The sequence below is a fragment of the Urocampus carinirostris genome, chromosome 1 (genome assembly GCF_059441175.1).
Source record: "Urocampus carinirostris isolate Australia breed hairy pipefish chromosome 1, RoL_Ucar_1.0, whole genome shotgun sequence".
Classification (NCBI taxonomy): domain Eukaryota; kingdom Metazoa; phylum Chordata; class Actinopteri; order Syngnathiformes; family Syngnathidae; genus Urocampus; species Urocampus carinirostris.
Window position 1 is genome coordinate 20,787,651 of NC_142349.1, and position 24,343 is coordinate 20,811,993.

The 24,343-nt window shown below is 38.2% G+C and overlaps 1 protein-coding gene across 1 annotated transcript in view; it reads left to right on the forward strand.

The window, feature by feature from the left end:
- LOC148373868 (ephrin type-A receptor 3-like) overlaps positions 1 to 24,343 on the forward strand; it is a 190,246-nt gene that overhangs the window by 159,883 nt on the left and 6,020 nt on the right. Inside the window, exons 14-18 of the mRNA XM_088329750.1 lie at positions 8,260 to 8,321; positions 14,696 to 14,905; positions 21,353 to 21,502; positions 21,602 to 21,795; positions 24,177 to 24,314. Coding sequence (XP_088185876.1) covers positions 8,260 to 8,321; positions 14,696 to 14,905; positions 21,353 to 21,502; positions 21,602 to 21,795; positions 24,177 to 24,314 — 754 coding nt within the window. The remainder of the gene's footprint in view (positions 1 to 8,259; positions 8,322 to 14,695; positions 14,906 to 21,352; positions 21,503 to 21,601; positions 21,796 to 24,176; positions 24,315 to 24,343) is intronic.

A 24,343-nucleotide genomic window follows, 5' to 3' on the forward strand; every position in this document is an offset into this window, starting at 1 on the left:
ACAAATGTCCTGGAGAATTATTATGTGTTTAGGTTTGGTGGATGCGTTCAGTTTTTGTCTTAAAATATATGGTGTGGCTCGCTCCCCCCAAAAATCTTCTTAATATTTTGCTTTCATGGCTCTTTGGGTCAAAAAGGTTCCTCACCCCTTCCCTAGCTTGTAGAACAATGTAGCAATCCTCTTTTGTACTGTACATCTGCAGGTGTACAGAGATCATACTGCTGACACAAATGAGGGGGAGTTAAGATAGGAGTGAAAGGTGATGATGGTTGCAGAAGAGAGAAGAAAGGGGGGTGAGATGAGATGGGATACAAGAGCGAGGAAATTAGACAAGATAGGGCTCTAGAACAAATGAGGGTGACGGGGAAGATGTGTGCAGAGATTTTGTCGTAGGAAGGAGATGAATGTGAGGAAATGAGAGGAGGGGTGGCCGAATGGGGAGGTGGAGAGAGGCCAGGAGATAAGCTTATTGAATTTCTGTCCACCTGTTTTGCGCCATCACGGCACCAAACACCACACCCCAGAGCTTCCTGGAGCGAAGACTCCTGTCGTGTTTTAAAGCAGTCGATCACTCGGCCCACAAACTTAACATTAATCAATTGGGCAATTATTTCATTTTCTTTTTTGTACCACTGGATGGAAAAAAATAATAGCTACTCAGGATGTAATTGTGCTTATATGTTCGCAGCCTTTCATTCACACCAATTTGCTCACGCAGAAACACAGGCACTAATTATAAGATTTAAAAGACAGAGACACGTAGTATTTATTTCACTTCAGTTCCAATTTTGCAACTGTACTTAGCTCCATTTAAGAAATAGTACCTTTAAGGGGGATACATGCTTAGTTGCATAGAAAAAGTGAAATGGACTGTGTACATGTCCTTTATTTCCAGTAAATTGATGAACAATTGTTTTTTTTAACCCGTTGTTTTTATCCTTCTTCTTACTTATTGCATTTTTAGGCAATTACTCTGTATGAACAATTTATATTCCTGTGTGTTTGACCAAAAAGATATCAGTATTTAACAAAAAAATTAACAATTTACTCAACCCACAAAAATTGTTTCGTATGTCTTTGCTTTTGGAGATACATTTCCATATTCACCATAATTGATTTCCCTTAACGTCCCTGGAATTTAAATAATTTAAGAAAAAAAAAATGTTTTTGTCAGCTTATTGACAAAACTTTCTTCAAAGGTAGCTAAAACCAGTATTGGCTTTCCTCGAGTGGCCATTTAACAATCAGAGACCAGAAATAATAGGAATGATACATTGCCATAAATCAAATACAATATTAGAGTCCAGTGGCAGACCGTGCATGTCACATCTAGGCCTTCAGTAGTGCTATGCCTGAATCAATCGAGCCATCAAAAAAATATCTTATGGCTATAAAACATTTATTGCAGCAACAGTGTATTTCAATTTAATGAAGAAGTTATTTTCCAATGCAATCGAAAACAATGAATATAATGAACACAATACCAACCTAAAAGTCTAAACTATTTATCTAATGTCATTTTAAGTCTGATTTATAATCAGGTGCACCAAAGAGTATTTTCCCTCTTTGTGCTTTTTTGCGTATGTTTATATCTTTCAGCAGGACTTTCTGTTCTCTCCATTCTCTAACATTTGTCTCTGGTACCGTATATAAAAATCATGTGAAAATGAGATGAGATCTGATGCTTGTCTTTTTTGGTTGGTTGTTCAGTGATTACGATTAGGCGCTCTCACTGTCCCGACCATGGTTCTTTTCCCATTGCATACAATATGGTCAGTGATATTTTTGGAACAATCAATCATTGCCCAAATACAGTGGTATACTAAAATATTTTGTTCATCGCACACCCATAAAATTGAGTTCTTTTTTACATAGTTAAAAAACAAAAAAGAAAACCTTACTCCACAAGCGGGGCTTTAGAAAACAAATTACATTTCAAACTTACAATAGTATCGCTATCGATTCCTGTAATACACAATACCCGATACATCATTTTCTTTAGCATATTTATCTGAGATATGTACCCGTATATATTTTTTAAAATGATCCAAATCATGGGCGTTTTAGGTCATCAAAGTTGTGATGATTTTGGTTTTACAACCAAGAAAAGATAGAAAACACTCACTTGCGCAAAAACGAAATGCCACGAAGACAAGGAAAGTTGGCACTTATCCCTTCCATGACACTTCACATGGCAGAACATCAACAGCCAATCTGCATATGGAGCCACGCACCCACACACTCGCTTTGCCTCCAGATCTTTTATCTTATTCTTTAGCTTGATGAAAGGAATTAAATGTGAGTGAATAGAAACCTGATTAGTTAATTTTGTGCTTTCAGAAAAATAACAGAGTTATTTTGGGGGTTTCACATCATGCAAGTGTGTGGCAATTTTGTTTGGAAAGTAAACAAAGTGAAGGTGGGAAATGAAAAGGAGTCATTGTGAGTGCCCCTATGCGTGCTTGCACTTGAGTCAACGAGAAGAACGGTGCCATTGTGCTGAGCTCGAGTGCGTGTGGTCAACTCTATTGGTAACCTCTGTTATCTGTCACTTGCGAGGGTAATTTAGGGTGGCAGGTGTCCGGATGATGGCTTGTGATGTTTTTTGCTGACGCGCTTGTGTGCGTTCCTGTTAAGGGTCTACATGGAGGCAAGAGGATGAATGTGTTTCATTTTGGCTCTCTAGGCAAGGGTAATATCGTTGACCACCGGGTAATACTTCATAAGCAACAGGCAGCATATGAATATACGCAAGCACACAAACTATTTTTTGTTTACTTACTTACAGTCAATTGTGGCTTTGTCATGAATTTTGTTCAACCGTGTTTGAAAGTTACCAAATAATACCTAATATTTCTATATTGATTGTTGTTTTTCTAAACAACAGGTCTTTCGTTATGTTTAATCAAGGGTAAAAGTAGCATAACACAGATAACTGAGAATATTTACTACTACTGTGCATTTTTATGTTTCCATTTCTTTTGGTGATGCTCTGATGGGTATTGTGATACTAGGGCTGGAATATGGAATTCTTATTATTAAACCGAGAAGATAGAGAGAGAGAGAGAGATAGAGAAATAGAAAGAGAGAAAGACAGAGAGAGACACACGGAGGGAGAGAGAGAGATAGAGAGAGAGGGGTTGAGAGAAAGAAGGAGAGAGAGACAGAGGGAGAGAGAGAGAGACAGAGGGAGAGACAGAGAGACACAAAGGGAGAGAGACACAAAGGGAGAGAGACGGAGAGGGAGAGAGAAAGGGAAAGAGAAAGAGAAAGAGAAAGAGAAAGAGAAAGAGAAAGATACTTTTTACTTGAGTAAATGTTTTGGCTATTCTACCCATCTTTGGTACGTTTTAACTAAAGAGTGTGAGTACCTGTCACCGGTGCAAATCCTACAAGAACCTTTTACGCCACCCACAAGCAGATTTGTGGATCAAATACATACAGGGATCAAGGGAAAAGTCTTGAATTCCTTCCATTACTGGTAATCCCAACAACTGTCACTATTCCCTCTGTCCATGCAAGACACACCAGTGTGCAAGACAAACGCAAGAATAAAAAGTAATAAACACGATGCCAAGTGATAAAAAGAAACACAAAGATCCAGTCCTCGCGTAGAGACAAATGTGACCAGCAGTCTTCACCCCTAGCAGAAGAAAATCCAATTCCCTTTCACTTTTGCCGTGAGACTAATGTTACTGTCAAAGGAGACACCAGTGCCAGAGACCCAACTGCACTCTCTGTGTGTCCTCATGTGTGCGTCTTTGTGTTTGCTGCGTAGATAGAGAATTCATTTAAGGTGATGTATTGCTGCCTTTACCTACAATCTAACTGGAGGCCTCTGTGGTGTTGTTCTGCCTCGCCATGACAACATGCTGATCCCAACTCCCGCACGTCTACTATTTGTGTCCGTTTCTTCTACTCTTCTCCATTCCTAAATCGTATTCTGATGTCCTTTCTTTCTCATCTCGTCTCAAAGCTTTCTCACCTGTTCACTTCTTCTGTTCCAAAATGATGGTTATAGCTAAGGATAGATAAATCCTTTCCTTTTGACTGTACTACTCTCCAAATCACCATATTTGCTGCATTAAAACATTAAATAAAGACCAAAAGTAGGAAAACCGAACATTGCGTAAGGCTCAATACTATTACCAATGTATTTGCATATGTGCATGTGTGCAATCATATTTAGTTCTCTCTGGACAATATTTTTACTGCTGGGGAACTTTATAACTGAATGACAACCTGACATATTTTGGGCTACAATAAGAAATATCCAATATTTTGAGTCAGGATCAAAAAGGTTTTTCATACAGAAACGACTATTGGCACAAATAATTCTTCTGCCAACTAAAAAAGTGTTTAGGAACATTAATACAATTGGTATATATATATATATATATATATATATATATATATATATATATATATATATATATATATATATATATATATATATATATATAAAATAAATGATAATAATGCTAGAACTGTTTCAGAACAAAAGCTAGGAGAGTCAAACCAAAAAAAGAAGCAATGTGACAAAAGTACAAAATATCTTCCATTTTACAATATTTTGAAATAAAAGTCAAAGCAATAAAGTATTAATTGTCTCTCATTGGTTCTGCTGTTATAGTGACCACTGATTTGATTTTTCTTTCGGGAACAGTCACATGTTTTCATTTTTTGGGTTGCTGCTTGTTGCTCTCTTTTTTCATGTATCTATGTCCATTTCTGGTGTTGCCACAGTTGCAGACCACTATAATACACAAATTACACCTGGCAACATCCTTTTCTATGGTTGAAAACAAATCCACATCGCGCTGCCCCTGTCAAAGAAAATGATAGGACACGTAGGTTTGGACCTTTCTTCTGCCTGGTAGACAAGATGCAACAGCAGGTCAGTTCGGTAGAGTTGCTAAAAGTGTGCGTGTCCGTCACACACGCAGGCATACACTAAGCAGAGGTGGCTGGAGAGAGCGAGAAAGAGAGAGAGAAAGAGAGAGAGAGAGAGAGAGAAATAGAGAGCGGTTGCGATTTCTGTGTAGAATAGCAGCGCTTAGAGGAAATGGGTTCAGGAGTGAAGTATCGATCCCAGTACAATAGTATTGACCTGATCCAAGTTACTGCGCAGTATCGATAATATTGATATTTGGATAGATCGGACCAAACATTTAGGTCATTAGAGAAATAGAAAGTCAACACCTATCGACTGGCGGTCTCGCAATTCTCGAGGGAATTACAGGAAAACACCTGATTCTAAATATCAGGATTTTTATCAGGTTTCTGAATAGCTTGCTGATGAGTTAATTTTATTTACCAGATTTCATGGAAGGGGCTCTCGAGGACCAGAACTGACAAGGCTTGACTTATTAAAGTTCTGTATCTTCTGCAGTGGAGAAATTCCACCCACAACTTGTTGAACTGATTATTAATTAATTGCATGTAGAAAGTATTGAAAAGAAGAGGCTTCTTTTGTTCAGCAAAATAGAAACAACAATCTTTGCTCTGCCTATGTATGTGTTTCTTGCCCGTGATTTGACGTTTGCCTAACGTGGAAGCCTGAGAAATAATCTATTGTTGGAAGTTGATGCCACCTTGTTGGTGTTTTGGTGAACTACTGTATTTTCCGCACTATAAGGCGCACCTAAAATTCTGAATTTTTTTCAAAAGCTGACCATGCGCCTTATAATACAGTGCGCCTTATATATGGCTCAATGGTGTGTCGCAAAGTCTTGCAACTAATGCAACAGCCGCCGACTAGATTTTCCCTCGAACGCCAAGTAGTACGCGGTGTATGCTGGGATTAATTTACCGGCGTTTCATTGGCTAACCAATGTGTCAATCATCATTTGAATCGATCACTATTGGCTAAAGTTGTTCGGAGGTAAAGGGGGCGGATCTTTTTTATCATTTACGGGCTTGCATAGGCTAAAGGGACAAAACAAAGCCTGTAATTTGCCGAAAAAGATGAATGTGAATAGCAAGTTTGGTTGGTTGTCTACGGCATAGAGAAAGCATGTTTTACCATTCTGTATTTGTAAATATTTTATTCTCCTGGATTTACTACACTCACGGATATAAGGACCATGGTTGCACATTATTATTGAACACAACGACTTCGGTGAGCTACTCCGGCTATATATTTTCCCAGTATCTTGCTTCAGAGTGATATCGATGTTTCTGTGATGGGTCTTTTTTTTAAATTAAACTCAATTCCAAGTGTTTATTGTCATATGCACAGTGAAGTTGCGAGCGAAAAAGAAAATAGTAACTATGGAATGGTTGGCATTTCTGAATCCCAAGACTTTAACCTTCCGAATGATATTTGGAACGATCCATTTGAGTGACATCGTACGGACACCGCATCCGCACGTGTCTACGCCACGTATTTGCTTCTTTGCAAGCTTTGGGAATGTTAAGGGGGTAATAAGTTTGACTGAACTATCTGACTGTTTTGTCGACGTTCCCATTGTGGCGCCTTATAATCCGGTGCGCCTTATCTATGGAAGATATAGGACCAAAAAGTATTTTCTGGGGGTGCGCCCTATAACCCGGTGCGCCCTATAGTGCGGAAAATACGGTACTTTAAATTCCTTTAAAAACAAGGGTTGTATCCAAGGCCCGTCTTCTCTTCTTCCAGAAACCGTTTTCATGTTCTTGATCGCGGAGTTACGCTAATTTAAATAGCCCTTGTTAACGGAGACGGCAGCACCCCATGGTAATAAAAAAGTTAAAACTTACTATAGGGAAAAAAAATATCGAAGGAAAAAAAAAACCTCAAAAATGCTTTTATAATCAAATATTACATCATTGACCCATAAAGTAAGGCATTTAATGACATAACATAAAACTATGTTTTCAAAAGCATTGCCCCTGATTGCATTAATGTAAGAATATGTTTTATCTGTTATTGTTTTATTTAAAAAAAAACTATTGAAAGGGGTTTGGCGCACCACATCAGCAAATAAAGCCTCTTGAATTATTTAAGTATGAAAAATCACCCTTAGATGGCAGGAGGGGCTTTGATCAGATCTTTGTCCACACATCAAGGAAGCCTCTGCTTCCTACTTTTGCTTCAACTTTTGCCCAAAAAAGGTGTTTAAGCATAGTGAAACAGTGTGGTGAGAATTGATAAATACAGACAGATAACACTTCAAAGGAGATTTTTTCTTTCGAAAAAATATGACATAGTCCCTTCGTCAAAGTCAGGCCAGAGAGGAAAAATGTTGCCTGCAGGTCTGCAAGAGAGTAATCGACATGGTGACCGAAATCATGTGATCACAGGAAACTTTGGGCGCTCAAAAGTTCTTGCGAAGTTCATGCATACTTTCAGTCTTTTACCAGTAAAATGTGTATTTTGCAAGTAGAGTGCCTTTGAGTTCATGGAAAGTATTGTTTGGATATTGGAGGTATAAAAACCAAGATAAATCAAAGACCACAATGAAAGTTATGCTTGAAATCCAATCTTTCTCTTCCATTCGATAGAAAAGACTGGCATTGAATGAGCTAATTGTGAGCCTCCAAAAAGATCCCAGCCCTTCAGCTAAGGCAGCATTTTTATGCCATTAATTCTATAGTCCAGCACCTGTAAGATTGTTCTTTATACTACGTAACCCCGAAAATGAGTTAGGCACCCCTGTGCTAAAGGGTTTGCAAACACTCATTTGTGAAAAGCAAAGTAGACCCCTATTGGGCTGTCCCTTGTGTATTTGCGTCCATATGTGATCGCATCTACTTTGTTAGTCATTTGTAAGCCGAGCAGATGCCAAGCAGAGGGGCATAGTGCATGGAGTCTGTCAGTCAAACTACAGACACACAGACGTGAAAACATACATGCGCAGGTGTACAGAGATGGAGGCGCAACACCCCCACATCTCCTTTCCCTTGAGGCTGATTAGTATTCATGGGATCTCGGGAGAACCCCTAAAACACCCACCCTCCCTATTTCACACACACACACACACACACACACACACACACACACACACACACACACACACACACACACACACAGATATTCTGGTGGTTCGGTCCGTTCTAATTATCTGCCGGCGTTCATGGAGCGGCTTGATTAGAAGCTGTCAGTGTGAGTGATGACGACACGCCGCGTTATCCCCTGAGAGACGAGTCCAGGCTAGAGAAGAAGGCCAGTCCCAGCTGCGGGTCGTGTCACTTTTATGTCTTCGTCTCTTTATAGTCCGTGTCTTTGTTCCATATAATTGCACTTCATTACATCTTCCTTCTTATGTCTCTTTCTAGGTAAGCCAGTGATGATCATAACAGAATTCATGGAAAATGGATCACTGGATACTTTCCTCAAGGTAAGTCAGCAGGAAGCAACAATCATAATTATTGCCATATATCCAACTCCTGGACGGTAGGCGCTCACATAATAGGTACATAGAGACAAGTAGATGAGACAGTCCTCGAGTTAAAAAAGGGAATTTCATAAGCACGATAAAAACAGCATAAAGATTTTAGCAACTTGAAATATTCTGTTCAGTGCCATAAGGTATAAATACATTTTCAGAAGCATTGTCCCTAAATGCCAAAATGTAAAAATGTTTTTTTTTGTTTATTAAAAAAACAAAAAACATTTTAAAGGGTTTGACACAGCTCATCAATATGTATCAAGCCTCTAGGGATGGTTTCAGTATGATAAATCACCATTAGAAGTAGAAGTTTAGGGTCATTGCAAATTGCCCTTGTGTTTATAAACAGACTCCTTTAGATTTTGTTGGAAATGCATCCTTTCACAAATAGCGTCTGAAATAATGTCTGCCCGGACGCCCGGGGTGTGCATCTTTTACGTCGGGCGTACAACTTTTTTTTTTTTTTTTTTTTTTTCAAATCAAACGTTTGCTTTATTCTGATTTTGAAATCTTCGTTCGGTTTGGAAATTCCAGAATTTCGGTTCGTTTGGCAATTTGCATACTCGGCATCCAATGAGAAGCCTGCCTCGAATAACTTCGTGCTTCTGGACTTTTCTGAGCGTTATAAGGTCGTGCATTTGCATATCATATTCCAAAGTAAACGCACAGAGAACACAAGAAAAATGGAGAAGTGGTTAGGAATCAAGCCAAAACCTCAGCCCCAGAAGAAATATTCGAAAGAAGCAAACAAAATTTATGATCCTACAAAAGGTAAACGTACATTAAAAGCATCTTGGAAAGAGGAGTTCACGTGGCTTGTAGCTGACGACGCAACGCAAACATTGCATGAATGAAGATGAGTAAATACAGGTACATACTGATGGCAGATGGAAAACAGCGATGTCATATACATGCAATGAATGTTATAAGTTGATTTATAATAAACTTAATTTTAAAGTGTTAATCTGTAATATATTCTGATTATCAATCCTTAATACTTTACAACAATGAGGGTTTTGTTTGCGATTAGTCAAATTATTGTGTTTCAAGTTGTGAGAAATGGGGCAGGCAACTTTATGGCTGGGCAGGCAACTTTTCAGAATTGTCTGCCCTGGTGTCCGGTAACTTTTTTGTCATGAGTCTGCCAATAGCTGTTTTACTGAGAAGTTTTCCTTGAAAAGCATATTTTCAAGAAACTAACCAATGTTTAACTGTTGTTGACTAAACAATGGTAAAAGCAAGAACAGTTTTTTCTAATTATAGATGAGGGTTAAAACTGTATTTTTAAAATGTCCTATGCCTGTATAGCTACAGATCTACATTTTCTATAGGCCTTAAAAAATGAGTCAAAATGGCAAAAATTGGCTGGCACCAGCTCTTTGAGAGAAACATTGGGCATTTAATAAGTTTAAAACTGCAATAGAAACTTTAAACACTTACATAAAAATAGACTCTATATATACATATATAAAGTATATCCGGGACAGTTATGTAACAAAAATTCAAATATAACAAAGTCAACATGTCAACTATAATACCTTCCATTGCACCATATTTTGAAAGTCATGTCAAAGTGCATATATAAAACAAAAACTTTTACCGTATAAAAATAAAATAATTGAACCGAAACAACAACTGTTTTAGAACAAAAGCCAAGAGAGTCAAACCAAAAATCGACAATGCAACAAAAAAAAAACCAGATACCAGATACAAATTTCAACAAGGCAACTATAATACCATATATTACAGACTTGCCGCCGATTGAAAAGTGTGCTTTATTTATACAGTGCGCCTTTCCAGAGCCGACAGTAAATATATTTGTAATATCATGCTTCTTCATACAGAAACCAAATATGAAAGAATTAATTTGTTTTAGTTGTGAAACCAGATTCCCTAATTTTCCTGTTGTAGGAAATACCTTTCTTGTCTTCTGTTTTAATCTCATGCGCCTTAGTTTGATGCCCCTTATATATTGGGTAAAAATATCGTGTACAAAGGGGTATTCTTGAAGGTGCGTCTCATAAACTGGTGTGCCTTATAGCACGGAACATATAACACCTTTTATTGCACAATATTTAAAAAAATAAAATGCAGGAGACCAAATAGTGTGTTTTAAGGAATAATGTGTGAATAATCTTCCAACACACATAAGATTTGTACAGTTATAGTTAAAATGAGGGGACAGTATTGATCTTAAAACAGCAGTATCAATCTAATCCAAGTCCTCGCAGTATTTGGATCGAGCCACCCTTAAATCCCACGTCTTAGTCCTCATTTGAAAACAATATTTGGAAATGTTTTATTATGTGGGAAAGTTGAACAAAATTTGAAGAAAATACAATCCACGAGAAGGAAATGAATCATCAATGGATTTGTGCAACTCAGGGTGATTTCAGACTGTGATCAGCCTCAAGCAGTATGGCAATCTCATCAGCACTACTCCGGAAAGATAAATGAGAAGTGCCAGCCTAACAAACAAATATGAGGCACAGTTACAAAACCAAAACCTGTCAATTTTAATAACAACATCCATTTTACGTAGTTTGGATTTAATAAAGATCATAAAGGGTGTCCGCAGTGCCTCCGAATAATAATGGAATATGTTTTTTACAGCTGATATGTGCTCCAGGCATCCTAGTGTGTCTTTAATTATGCTGACCATTTATTAAACAGTTGTCCCTGAGAAAATACAAAAACACTGATTTGTCAGGGCAAGTCTTTCTCTTGTTGACATACTTGTTTTCCTTGTTGGTCTATTTTTAAATAGTCTGCACTTTTCTGTATAGACGCATACGCTATCCTTCTGGAAAGGGCCACAAATCAGACGGTGAACAAAGGTTGGTTTGATTGGAGCCAAAAAGTGACATATTTTACTGTGCAAATATTCCTTGAAGTTCACGACTTTGATCAAAATACTAAATGGAGAGGACATACAGCGGATAAGCGTTATTTAAATCCTTCATTGTATATAATTGTTTTTTTACCTTCTTCAATGTGAAATGAAATGAAATGATCTGCATTTATATAGTGCTTTTCAAGTCAATGACTTCCCAAAGCGCTTTACATTGTGCTTCACATTTCCCAATAGCGGCCGTGATCTGTGCAGCCATGTAAGGCGCTAACCTGCTTATTGGGGGTATTAATGTCCACATAATGATATATAGCCCTGTTTTACATTATTTCAAGACTTAATTGATTGTTGTGTTGTTCTACCTAAAGTAGTTGACTGATTCTATTTAACTTTACTTCCAATAACTAACCTGGTAATAACATAGTAACAACACTGAAATAACATGATAAGTTATCTTAGAAATGCGTATCAAATTAAGTGCCCTTTGTGCTGATTGGTTAAAAAAAAGTAGCTATCAGCTTGAAAAAGGTTGAAGACCCCTACCTTATGTTGAATTTCCTGTTGGATTTTGGCAAATACTGGCTTGTTTTATTGCACAAATTGTGTTTTAAGATTGTGGTTGAAAATATGCTTAATCCTGAAAGGTTTAGTCTACATGCTACTTGGTAGACTAGCAAGTGATAGAAACTATAGGGTTCAGAATTCATGGATCTGTTAACCACCTGGGTCGTCGGGCAGCACTTCCTGTGGTGTGACTTGGGCAAGTACAGCTGCCACTATACCTCTCCAGGCCTGTTTTTTGAAGACGGGTTCCCCACATCAAGCAGATACTAGTCCCCTTGGATACCGATAGCAGGAGATGCCTCCTGATCTGACTCAGCTACAGCATGTTAATTATCTGGAAACAGTTGTAGGTGTAAAGAGTCCTGCTGTTCTTTAGATTTGATCCAGACCTCGGCATTGATGGGCAGTGGTCCAAGCAAGTACGCCTGATGGGTATATTCATAATAGAGCAAGTCATAGATTTTCCCACCTATAAGTCCATTGTCACTGAAGACTCCAGTCGTTTTAAAGCAGATATGCTGTTGTGAAGCAGACCCGATTTAATTTTCTAGTCAAAGCTTTAATTCCAGTGCACGACTAAAAGATAGCGGTCATCTTGGGGTTAGAGCAAATGCATGTTTTTTCTCTTATTTTAAACGACCGTTTGAAACTTTCGAAAGCAGTGACACAAACATGCACACATACACACTATCATTTAATTCCATCATTTCTCATTAGTCTTCTCACTGACCAGCCCTGCTATGTATTGGGCAGATTGATAGAGGAAGTCTGTAGGTTTATTGGACACTCCAATCAATCAGCATCTCACAAAAGCACCAGCTAATTAACTTACTTCACAGCTGCTCGGAGGGGTGGACAGGAAAAAAGCCATAGTTGTTGGTTGAGGGCGGCATGCATTGTCAAAAAGATGATGGCTGTAAGATACATTGATGTATGGATACAGAATCCACCTAATATTGCTGTATCTTCATGAGAGAAGCTCTGGAAAGGAAAAGATGGATGAAAGGAACATCAGAACAGAAAAGGGGAGGGATTAAATGAAGTAGAAAGGGTGACCGATAACATGGATGTGCTTTTAACAGGCACCATTGGCCCATAGCAGAAATAATTTGCAGAGGAAGGTAAGCTGAACTGTCATCGATCAACAGGCTCTGCTTCTCTGCCAAAGACACATTAACGGGAATCAAACGAGCTATGTTAGAGCAATGTGAAAATCAAACATATATACCATATTTCCCGCACTTCAAGACGCACTAGATCATAAGGCGCAACCTGCAAAAATAGCATTTTGTCATATGTTTTCATACATATGACACAATTGACTATTTGGAAATTATGAATACAGTGAAAGCTACAATGTTTGTTCGTGTACAACCATTGGGATCTGTATACACTTAATGCATATATTAGTGCTATGATTAATCAGTCAATAAGTAGTATTGATTAAAATCGCTAAACGATGTTTGCAACAGGAATTAAACCCAGATTGCCATGTGAAGGCGGTGGTAAGTTACCGTTAGGTCACTAGTGGTATGAGTGACATTTGAAAAGGCATTAGGGTTTATCTCATGAGCACACCGTTTTTACTGACGGTGCCAGAAACACTGATTTGCTGTGCATTTTCGTTGGTTAAAGACTCCCTCAAATTATTTGCCTGTGCATCAATAGCCTATCAGTTTAATATGTAAATGTAAGTAAAGTAGATTGTATATTACTTTGTGGACTTTGTTTTCTGTTTCTGTCTTTCTCAATGTTATTGACACAAAGGTGAAGAAGTGGTCTGTTTAAACTACATTGCACTCATCAAATTAGTGCTTATGACACAGTGAGTAAACATAGCCTGATGATGAGATTACCTCGAATGCCTTTTTGTATGCCATCTGTACCACTGAACGTTGAGTGGTAAAGTGTCAGCTCACTCACCGCCATTATCTGGGTTCGAATCTTGTGTGGTGCACTAGGCAATTCAATGTTTCTAGCACTGTGAGTTAAGCTAGTCTCATCATGAAATTAGCTCTAATGCATTTTCCTTTGCCATCTGTACCACTGGAGGTTGAGTGGCAAAGTGTCAGCACACTCACCACCAATGAACCTGGTTTTAAATCTAGTTGCATATCATATATTGAGATTCGGGCCAGAGATGTTAATGGATTGATCAATCACTGCTAAAATAAACCTGGTGAAGGAGTTAATACACATCTGTAAATACTTAGTGCATTTAGGTGCGCTTTACATTAGGGACATACGGTACATATATTGAATGTTTAATTGACACCCAGCAGATAAATAAAATTACTGGGTTGGCAAGGGAATGCATTTATTTCATCATATATCCATTTGGGGCCCAGAGCTGTGGAATGCTCTGCCCACTGAGATTCGATCTGCAACCTCAGTGGAACTGTAAATCTAGTTTTTGAGTAATCTATATTTTACGTTGATAATATCTGTGTATTATTTGTTATTGCAACATGCGTTGCAGCCTGGTCATCCTGAAAGGGTGATTACCTCATGTGCGGTCCCTTTTCAAGGTTTCTTCATTTACCTCATGTTGAGGTTTTGAGTTTTCCCTTGCACTCATGTTGGTTTTAGATCAGGGAAATGGTGTACAGTGATAACAGTCCGTAGTTTGCAACAATCTGTGGTCTGTGCAGCCCTTTTAGACGCCTTGTGATAAAGGGCTATCCAAAAAAAAGTGACTTGACTTTTTTTATCCATTTATCTTTTTCTTTATACATACACATTTCCTAAAAGAGACTACTGAAGAATATTACTTGCTATAAGCTTGACATACCTATTTAGAAGGCTTCAAATGTCAGCTCAAACTATGTAATACGGCTGCTCATGTCATTCAACCATGTGTTTAACTGTGCATTATTTATGTCATCAGTCTCCTCTTATATCCATGCAGAAACATGATGGTCAGTTCACAGTGATCCAGCTGGTGGGGATGTTGCGTGGCATCGCCTCAGGCATGAAGTATTTGTCAGACATGGGCTACGTTCATCGAGACCTCGCTGCCCGAAATATCCTGGTCAACAGCAACTTGGTGTGCAAGGTGTCTGACTTTGGACTGAGCCGGGTTCTAGAGGACGACCCGGAGGCTGCATACACAACAAGGGTAAGATCAGTCATGGCTGGATTATTAGTGCAAATGACGTTACTCATCTTTATTTGAGCATGTATTTAATAAGTGTGTTGTTTTAAACCTAAGTCTTGATGGGTGTGTTTTGTTCTGTCTAAATGTATAAAATCGCAATCTGTTTGATCACGATTTAAAGGAAAATGTACAGTCATTGTATTACTGTTTTCGTTTATGTTGAGTAAGAGAAGAAAACTGACTTTTGGGTCACACTGTTTTTTAGAGCAGGTTTTATTTAACCAAATGTAAGTTGGGCATACTGTGAGACATAACTCACACGAGGCAAAACGTAGTGAGTTCATGGAAAAAAAACTTTACATGTCAGAGACCAGAACAAGCACTCGGATCCAATCGCGTCAGTTTTATAATTTATTTGGACAAGGGTTGGTGGAGCAGGCTTAGGACGTCGTCTCTTGGTGGCAGAAAGTCTCTTTGGACGAAATGGCAGCTCCGTGGTGAAATGCGTGACGAGTAACGTAGCAGGTAAGTCGGTGGCCGGGGCGGGAGAGTAGGTCGTAAACTTGTAACAGAAAAGGGTCAGGCAACGAGAAGCAGGCTTGGAATACACAAAGGGATCGTGGGTACCTTGAATGTTGGAGGCTCACTCATGGAAACGAGGAGTACACTCGAACGTCCATCTCTGGACGCTGACAGCTTAAGTAGAAAGCTTCCACCAATCAGGAAAGCGCGTTCCAGCACGCCAGCTGATTACCTCAGGTGGCTCCAGTTAGGTAATCACGACATTACATCAATATTATGTATCGATATGTATTTTTTTATTGTAATGTTGAAGGCTTCTCTATCAACCTTAAAAACAGGGGAGAAGCCTTGCTACAAAGACATGTTTTGAATGCTGCTCTAATAAAACATATTATATCGTTCTGTTGTTGACTAGGGCTATATTTTACTTTTCAGATAGTTTATAGACATAAAGTCAGAGATACAAGAGACCAACAAAATTAAGCTTGATTTGTATGCCTAAACCCCCCTCCTACTGATCAGCACCAGCCATTAATGCTAGCTCCCGCTTCAACACTGGTGGTATTAGCTGCTAGCAGGTGCACTCCCCCGGTGCTAGCAATAGAAGCTAGCAGCCATAAAGATGAGGCTACCTCCTCAGCAAATCTAGCTACCAAAAATGGTACCATTTTCAAATACCGCCAAATTGCTAAAATGCGATGAATTGAGAACAATAGCAGACAATTCTAAACCAAATAGAATGGGTCATATAGACCAGTGGTCGGCAACCACCAGCCTGCAGACTGGTACCTGGTCTTGGGTTATTTGATACCAGGCCGCACAGAAAGAAAATATGATTTTTTTTTTGCTTATACTGTGTTTATCAAGGTGTACAATAATTATTTTTCAACCCCCTAAAAAATCTTTGGGTGCACATTAAACACTGGTTTTACGGTAGTATAATACAGTAATTGAGTAATGATTGATCAGCCGACAAATCGCAGACCACATTTGCTCAGGATTGGATGCAACGGGAATCGGACCCGGATCGCGGCAGTCAGAGTGCTAGATCCCAACTACCAGGCCACTAGGATATTAGATGACGGAGCAAATTGCTTTACATTTTATCTCATCATCGATTTTTTTTTGGGTGCCATGTTGTACACCGTTGTAATGGAGCATTATGGGAAAGGGGTTCAACTAATAACAATTTTATACAACGTGGCATCGTGAGTAAAAATAGTGTAATGATCAGAATTAATCCAAAGGAAAAAAGGTTGCCAACCACTGATATAGACAATGTAAAGATCTATCTTTTTTTTTTTTTTAATACATCACAACCACGTTAGAGTCTTTCACAAGTAAATATCTGTATACCATCAACTCCTGGCCTAGTGTATGATCCTATCTGAAATTACATTTTGACAACTATTTTATTTTACCTACAAAAATAGAGCCCTAGTTCAGAGAAACAGCAAAAGGAACAGGCTAGAAGCTAGATGACATAATTCACAATCCCTAAACGACACACTGAATAATTTGACAGAACTTTGGGAGCTTGAATTCTGAGCACTTGCAAATAGCTTCATGCAAATAAACTACTTTCCGGTTATTGCATGCATAGCACATGAATTGGAGAAATCTCAAGTCGCATTACCGTCCCATCGTCAGTGAGTTAAACTACGGCGGAGGAACTCATCTAAAATGATGCCCACAAGGAGATGGCATTATTCATATGCATAGGAAGAACTGTCGAGGATGTTATTTTTAATATGGCATTAGCATTGCCCAGGGAAGGGCGCATCAGCCGCAGACTGCTCCACTGCAATCAGACATACACCCACTTATGTCAGGAGACGTCGACAGAGAGCTGGAAGCGCTGGTAGGGGGGCAGGGCAAGAGGCAGAGGCGGAGATGTGGAAGACGTCGAAAGAGGAGCGGGAATCAAATAAGGCTGAGAGGAAACAAGGGAAAGATCCAATGAGGGCAGTTAAGAGATAAGGGATGATGTTTAGGGACAGACAAGGGGGCGTTGAAAACTAAAGTACTGTGCGGAGTGACTTGGCAGCTTTGCCTTGCAGTCGACTTTGACCAAGCACCGCAGAGACGGGGAATTCCTGGTGATCAGGATTCGGGAGTAACATTATACATGTAACGGCTTTACATAAAAAGGTTAGCAAAAAAACGTAATTAAATTCTGTTACAGTTACAGGGCGTGGAAATACAATTTAATTAGAGGGACATTAAGTTAAACAAAGATTAGTTTGCTGAATGTTTTTTTTTTCGTATACTTAATAATAGATGAGTTGTGTCATAATTTCAATCAATGCCACGAGAGAGACAGATATTAAGATTACACGCACGCAGGAGTTATGTGCGCAAGCCCTATTTGTTGCGTAGATTGTGAATACACTATCCACAATTGCATGTTTGTCAGAGTGTGTTGCAGGTAAAAGCACTTTCTTTTTTGTTTTATTTTTCCTTCTTCACTGTTGCACTCATTTTGTTGAATTGGTGTGAGCAATTTTGCTAGGCTGCTAACGGCACCAGGCAGCGAGGTTGCTCGCTAGTGATGTGTTCACTTTTTGTAGTACTACAAGCAACTACTTAACCTGGATTTCCTCCAATTCATTCTCAAGGTTACATTTATGCTAGGGTTTTTTGTTTTATATCGTTTTTGCCTTTTATTAGGATATTTGGTATTGGGATAATCCATAAGTAATGAAAAAGTAATTCAGTTGCATTACGTCAATATTATAGTATTTGGATCACGTTACTGATTACATTTTTCAACAGGTAACTAGTCACTGGATTATCCTCCCAACCCTGCTGGTGATTAAGGTTATTTTCTTGACATGACGCTCTTTGAAAAACGTTAGCTCGTCCAGCTGTTCTATGTATGTTTACAACTCAGACATCAACTTTATTGACACAAAGGTTTATACAGGCAGAATGCAATGTACGTTAAAAATCTGCAAAGTAGCAAAACTGGATATGTAAAACACAATAAGGTAAGGGATAGCTGTAAATTTAAATGTTTATCTTCTTTCGGATTTTGCACTTTTGTTAAAAATCCACTATTTGATCACTGTATTGTTGTCGTGAGAATAATTAACTTTGCCTAGTAAATCTGAATAATTTCAAGAGATTTGGGATCCCCACTTCAAAATAGTAAAAACGTTTGATGGACATTTAGAAAGTGAACAATTGCTGTGTTTAAAACAATATTGGGTTTTTTATGTCCTCTTAGTGTAAACTAAAACAGGGCATATCTTGTCTGCCATGTGAAATAAAATATTATAATTTGCTTAATAAACTATACTTCTTGGTTAAAATTTGAACACTTTTTGTAGTACTACAACAACTACTTAACCTGGCTTTCCTCCAATTCATTCTCAAGGTTACATTTATGCTAGTGTTTTTTATTTTGTGTTGTTTTTGCCTTTTATTAGGATATTTGGTATTGGAATAATCTAAAAGTAATCAAAAGTAATTCAGTTGCATTACGTCAATATTATATTATTTGGATTACGTTACTGATTACATTTTACAATAGGTAACTAGTAACTGTATTACCCTCCCAACCCTGCTGGTGATTCAAAGGCTGCATGTTAAAAGAATGACTACAGCCCCGATTGTTATTGTGCAGGCAAAACAACCAGGGTCCCTAATGTATCAATGTGCTGTTGGTTTATGAAATATATTTGATCTGTGCAAGCACAACAAAGGCACAACAAGTAGGATGAAAGCAGAAAAGGAAATTTGATGGCAGAAGTACGACATGCAGGAGTAAACATGTGAAAACCGCTGCATATTATTGCCGGCTAACACTTTGTCAACACAGTACACAGTTTCCAAGTAGCATAGACTTATTATTGCGTTTCATTTGTTACACTGCTGAGCCAAACCACCGCAACAGAATTTTAATAATAAAAGTCTGAAAGGACACATTTGTCTTGTGATTTTAAGCCCTTCTGTTACGATCTATGGGCATTAAATGACTTACCTTCGACCTTTTGGAAATGCCTGCTCTTTCAAAATGCTTTATTTACTGGAGAGTATTATATATAAAAAAATCTTTGTTTTTTGCAAGGGATACTTTCCGAAAAAGTCACGCGATAGTTAAACCTGCAAAGTAGAAACATTTATGTATGTTTTTTTAAATAGTCTATTATACATTGAAACCAAAGAACAAATCCTATTTATAGGCTCAAGCATTTGTTTAACAATTAAATGGACTGTACTGTATACATTTTTCTTTTTACATATTACTTCTGTGATGTAAAATTATCATTTTAAAAATAATCTTGCTGCATGTGTTGTGCTGGGGGTGCGATGATAATAGATATATATATATATATTAGTAAAGTATATATATATATAAATATATATATATATATATATATATATTTTTTTTTTTTTACTTCACATGATACTTTGTCGCCATCATAAGGGTATTATGGAGTACACCTTTGTTTCCTGCAGTCCAAACTATTAAAATTAGATGATTTAGTTAAGTTTTTTCAAAATATTTAAGGTCAACAAAAAGTCCATCTATTCACTTGTTCAAATTTAAATACAAAAAAACATTCCCGGCGGAATACAGGGATGAAGAAAATCGGGTATGAGTGATACTATGTGTTATTGTTGCTGTTGTTATACCATAACTGTTATTATTAATAGTATTACAATTGTTGTTATACGATTGGTGTGTTTAATAGGGAAGATGGATGGGTAGGGAATACAAGCATTTGCTTCTGACTACCCCTTTTAGAACATATTATGTAATATTATTTTGTTGTTGAGTTATTGTTTTTTTTCTGTTTTTATTTTAATGTTCGAATAAAGTTTTCATTCATTGTTGGCGATATAAGGCATCTTCTCTAGCCTTATGGCCCCGGCTGCTGTGGATTTTGTCGGCACAGGTTATTTTCTTAACATAAGGCTCTTTGAAAAACGTTAGTTTATATGTCTTCATGTATGTTTACAATTCAGACAATAACTTTATTGACACAAAGGTTTATACAGGCAGAAAAGGGGTTGTTTAGCCAATCAGAATGTAGAATGCAATGTACATTGAAAATCTGCAAAGTAGCAAAACTGGATAAGTAAACCATGATAAGGTAAGGTATAGCTGTATATTATAGGATACATTGTCAATGAAAACCATAGTTTCCCCAGACAAAGTACACATTGGCCATCTGTGATGGACTCATTGTGCGTTGAAAAACCAGACACGCAGTCTGAAAAAAAGCTACAGTGTTTTTATTCCAGTTATGTCACAGATGTATGATATCTAATTAGTTGTTTTATTTTTTTCTTTACAAAGACATTTTTATAGTGAGCATCACTTTACAAACGCTAATTATACAACTGTATTTCATGCCCGGGTGATGAAAAAACCCACAGTAAAGGGTTCCCAGCTAATTTCACAAGATGGGTAGGGACACTGCAGCACAAGAATATGTTGAAATTCTCACGGTAAAGTGATTGAAGTGAATTATCATGTTTACTTTGATCTGACAGAAATTGGCATTTTAAAATTGCCAAAAAGTTAACTGAAGCAATTATATCTCCTTTAAAACCTCAGAGTGACTGATAAATGCATTTTGATTTTGGTATTGGACAAATGCAAACGAAATTCCAATGGATGCCAGCTACTTATGTAGACTTTTACTGAGCACTGTTTGTTGTTTTGACACGACCAAAAAGGTTGCTGTCCTTTGATTCTCACACCCTTTAGGGTTGATCTGTTTATGTAACCTCAAATACTTATTAAAAAAGAGAAGGTTTAAGGGAGGGCGTCTGAAACGGAGAACGGAATCCCCTTATATGAAGGTTTCACTCCCTGTTTATACTTGCAAGTTCAAAATTCATTCAAGTCTTTTCTCCTTATTTTGAGTGTCTATTAAAGTTTAAACTTAACAGTGAAATTTCTCAGAGTGTTTATCTGTTAAACATTCGTAGGGTGGAAAAATCCCCATCAGGTGGACGGCTCCAGAGGCCATTGCCTACAGGAAGTTCACTTCCGCCAGTGATGTGTGGAGTTACGGTATTGTCATGTGGGAAGTCATTTCATACGGGGAGAGACCCTACTGGGAAATGTCTAACCAGGATGTAAGTAATCCGTCTTATCATTAGGGGTCATTAACTTGCAGCCCAAAAGCCGCTGTTCCAGGCTTACCTGATGCATTGGTATCTTTGTTTTTGTTTTAGGTAATAAAAGCAATAGATGAGGGATACCGTCTTCCGGCGCCAATGGACTGCCCTGTGGTTTTGCACCAGCTCATGTTGGACTGCTGGGAGAAGGGACGCAGCGAGCGACCGAAGTTCGGACAGATAGTCACAATCCTGGACAAGCTCATCAGAAATCCTGCCAGTCTCAGGGAGCTGGCCAACAGCCCAGCTGGGTCAGTGGGAAAGCTGAAGACATAATCACTGCTTTACACTTAATTTGGTCCCTGTTCAAGGGCTAGATCTTCCTTTAAAAGGCATTAATTGCTGCCTCGATGCTAACAAGAAAGAAGTATAAAACCAAAAATAATGCAACTTTTTTTTCTCATCTCGTGCAGTCAAATACACAACTTAGCGGCAATTAGAGTAGTTGCTAGAGCAATTAGTAAAATAACAGGTTAGTGTTTCTCAGCCAGTGAGCTGGGTCACTTTAGTTTGCGGTGTGTGTTGCAGGGAATGATAGTTTTATCTAATGGCTGACAACAAGATGATAAGAGTTTAAAAATGTGTGCTACTGTTGAATACTGGTCTTTTGTTAGGGTGGGTAAATCATTTCCGTGATCTAGTTTGTTTAGAGATGACGTCGGAACTTGCTTTGAGACAAAGTTGTTGACCAATGTATGGTAACGGCGATAATGGTATTCATTTAAGATAAAAACAAAGAAACACGGTTAAAGTGATAATGAAGTGCACTGTATTTAGTTCCTCGTGCTATGTTGTGCGTTGGGCATACCAAAATCTCTCTTTTGAAAAAAAAAAAAAAAAAAACAGTTACTTGATCTGCGCCAGAAACTATTGCAGTCTTATTTTCCAAAAGAACGAAACTTACCACACTATAAGGAGTCTTTTGTGATTTTGTTTTCATTTCACATATAAGGGACACTGGATTGTATGGTGTATACAATCAAAACTACAGTAATGACTACGATTGTACTAAAAACAAAATAAGTACCATATGTGTGCATTGATTGATTGATCCTCACAATTTATTGCTAATCACAATTGCAAAAATGGGATGCATTGGGAATCAAACCTAAATCGCAGCAGGGTGAGCACTGGATTTTATCCACTCGACTACTAGGGATAAGGACAACAAACAAATAGTCACTGGGTGTTATTTCACCATCATACTCTCTTCAGTACCACATTGTTGATGTGTTATTATTGGGCAGGACCGCAAGAATTGTGTCAGACATTAGACCAGTATGTGGTACATAAACGTTTGGGGACCACTGGAATACATTATTGTATCGCCGACTAGCAAAGTCTTTAGATGAAACAACGTTCGTCTATTGCAATGCTTAGTTTGAGCTAAGAAAAGGTGAAACTGTTGTTATACTGATATTTTATAACTTTGTTTTCTCATTTCCCTAACATTTGTATCTGGCTAGGTGACTAAAAAAAGAATGATCATGAAATAAGACCAATTGCCTTTTCCTACATCATCTATATGTCCCTTGTGGCCTGGTTGTTAGGATTCAGTCCTCTTATCGTCCCTATCTGGCTCCAATCCACATTGCCAACACTGTGATGAGATTATCATCAACAATACATTTTCACTGATCAATAATAACACAAATATGATAATACCCCTGAATGCATTTCCATTTTTTTCTGCACATAAAGCGCACCAGATTATAAGGCACTGATGGCCTAAGAAATCCAGTCGACCCGTTTTGTTTACTTAAATCAGGTCTTAAAGCCCGAACCGGCCCCAGCCCGAGCCCGACCAATTAACTTAACTTGAAGGACCGAGCTTATATAAAATCGGAATTTTCATGTTTTATTTGTGAAGGCCGGACCGAACTTCTCTGCTGCTGGCTTTTTTTATTTCAAATTCTTCACCTGTCAGTGCCTCATAATCCGTAAAATAGTTTAATCCAAACCAAAAAGTCAAGTCATCTCTTCTTGAAAAAACTTGTTTTCTCTAAAATGTGGCAATTAGAGGTAAGACCCTGCCCAAAATTCGAGCCAAGTTCGGGCATAAAATGTCAATCATGAAGTCAGGGCAAGCCATTCTCTCTCGCTGATTCTTATTTTTTTATCTACTTCATGTTTTTTACGTTTTTGTTTCCCTGTTGTAGAATCTGAGGACTTTGCTAGGGTGATTTCTTTTTGTATACGACAAGCCATTTGTTGTTGGAAACAAGTGCGTTTTCGAGGTAGTCACGGTAGCGTGCATGTTGTGCATTTCAGAGCCGAATTGTTCACTTCGGAACCAATATATGCACTTTGGCGTAGAGCTCTTTGTTTTAATCACCCTTGCAAGGTTGTCAGGGTAGCGTGCATGATGCACACATTAGCGCTGGGTAGTAGGCGCCGGATTTTTCGTTTTCGGACACTGACAAAATCATCTTTCCTCCCCTCAAATAAAATGTGAAAATGTGGGTTTTTGTTGGTCTTAGTCGCTCAAGTTATTCTGCCGGGTTCTTGCTGGTTTGGGCTTTTTTTTATGCCAGATCTTACCTCTAGAGGCAACAAAGTCAACTTATGGGTCATATATACTTTTTAAATACTACCTATCGAACTGTCACACAACTCATTTCTATGTCAACAGTGAGGAGCCCACCACGCCAGAATTCAGTGTGAGCACTGTGGATGAGTGGTTGGAGGCCATCAAGATGGGCCAGTACAAGGAGAATTTTTCCAGCTGCGGATATGTCAGCCTGGACTCAATTCTTTACATCAGTGTCAGGTAAGGAAGGAATTGTTAGACTGACTGTT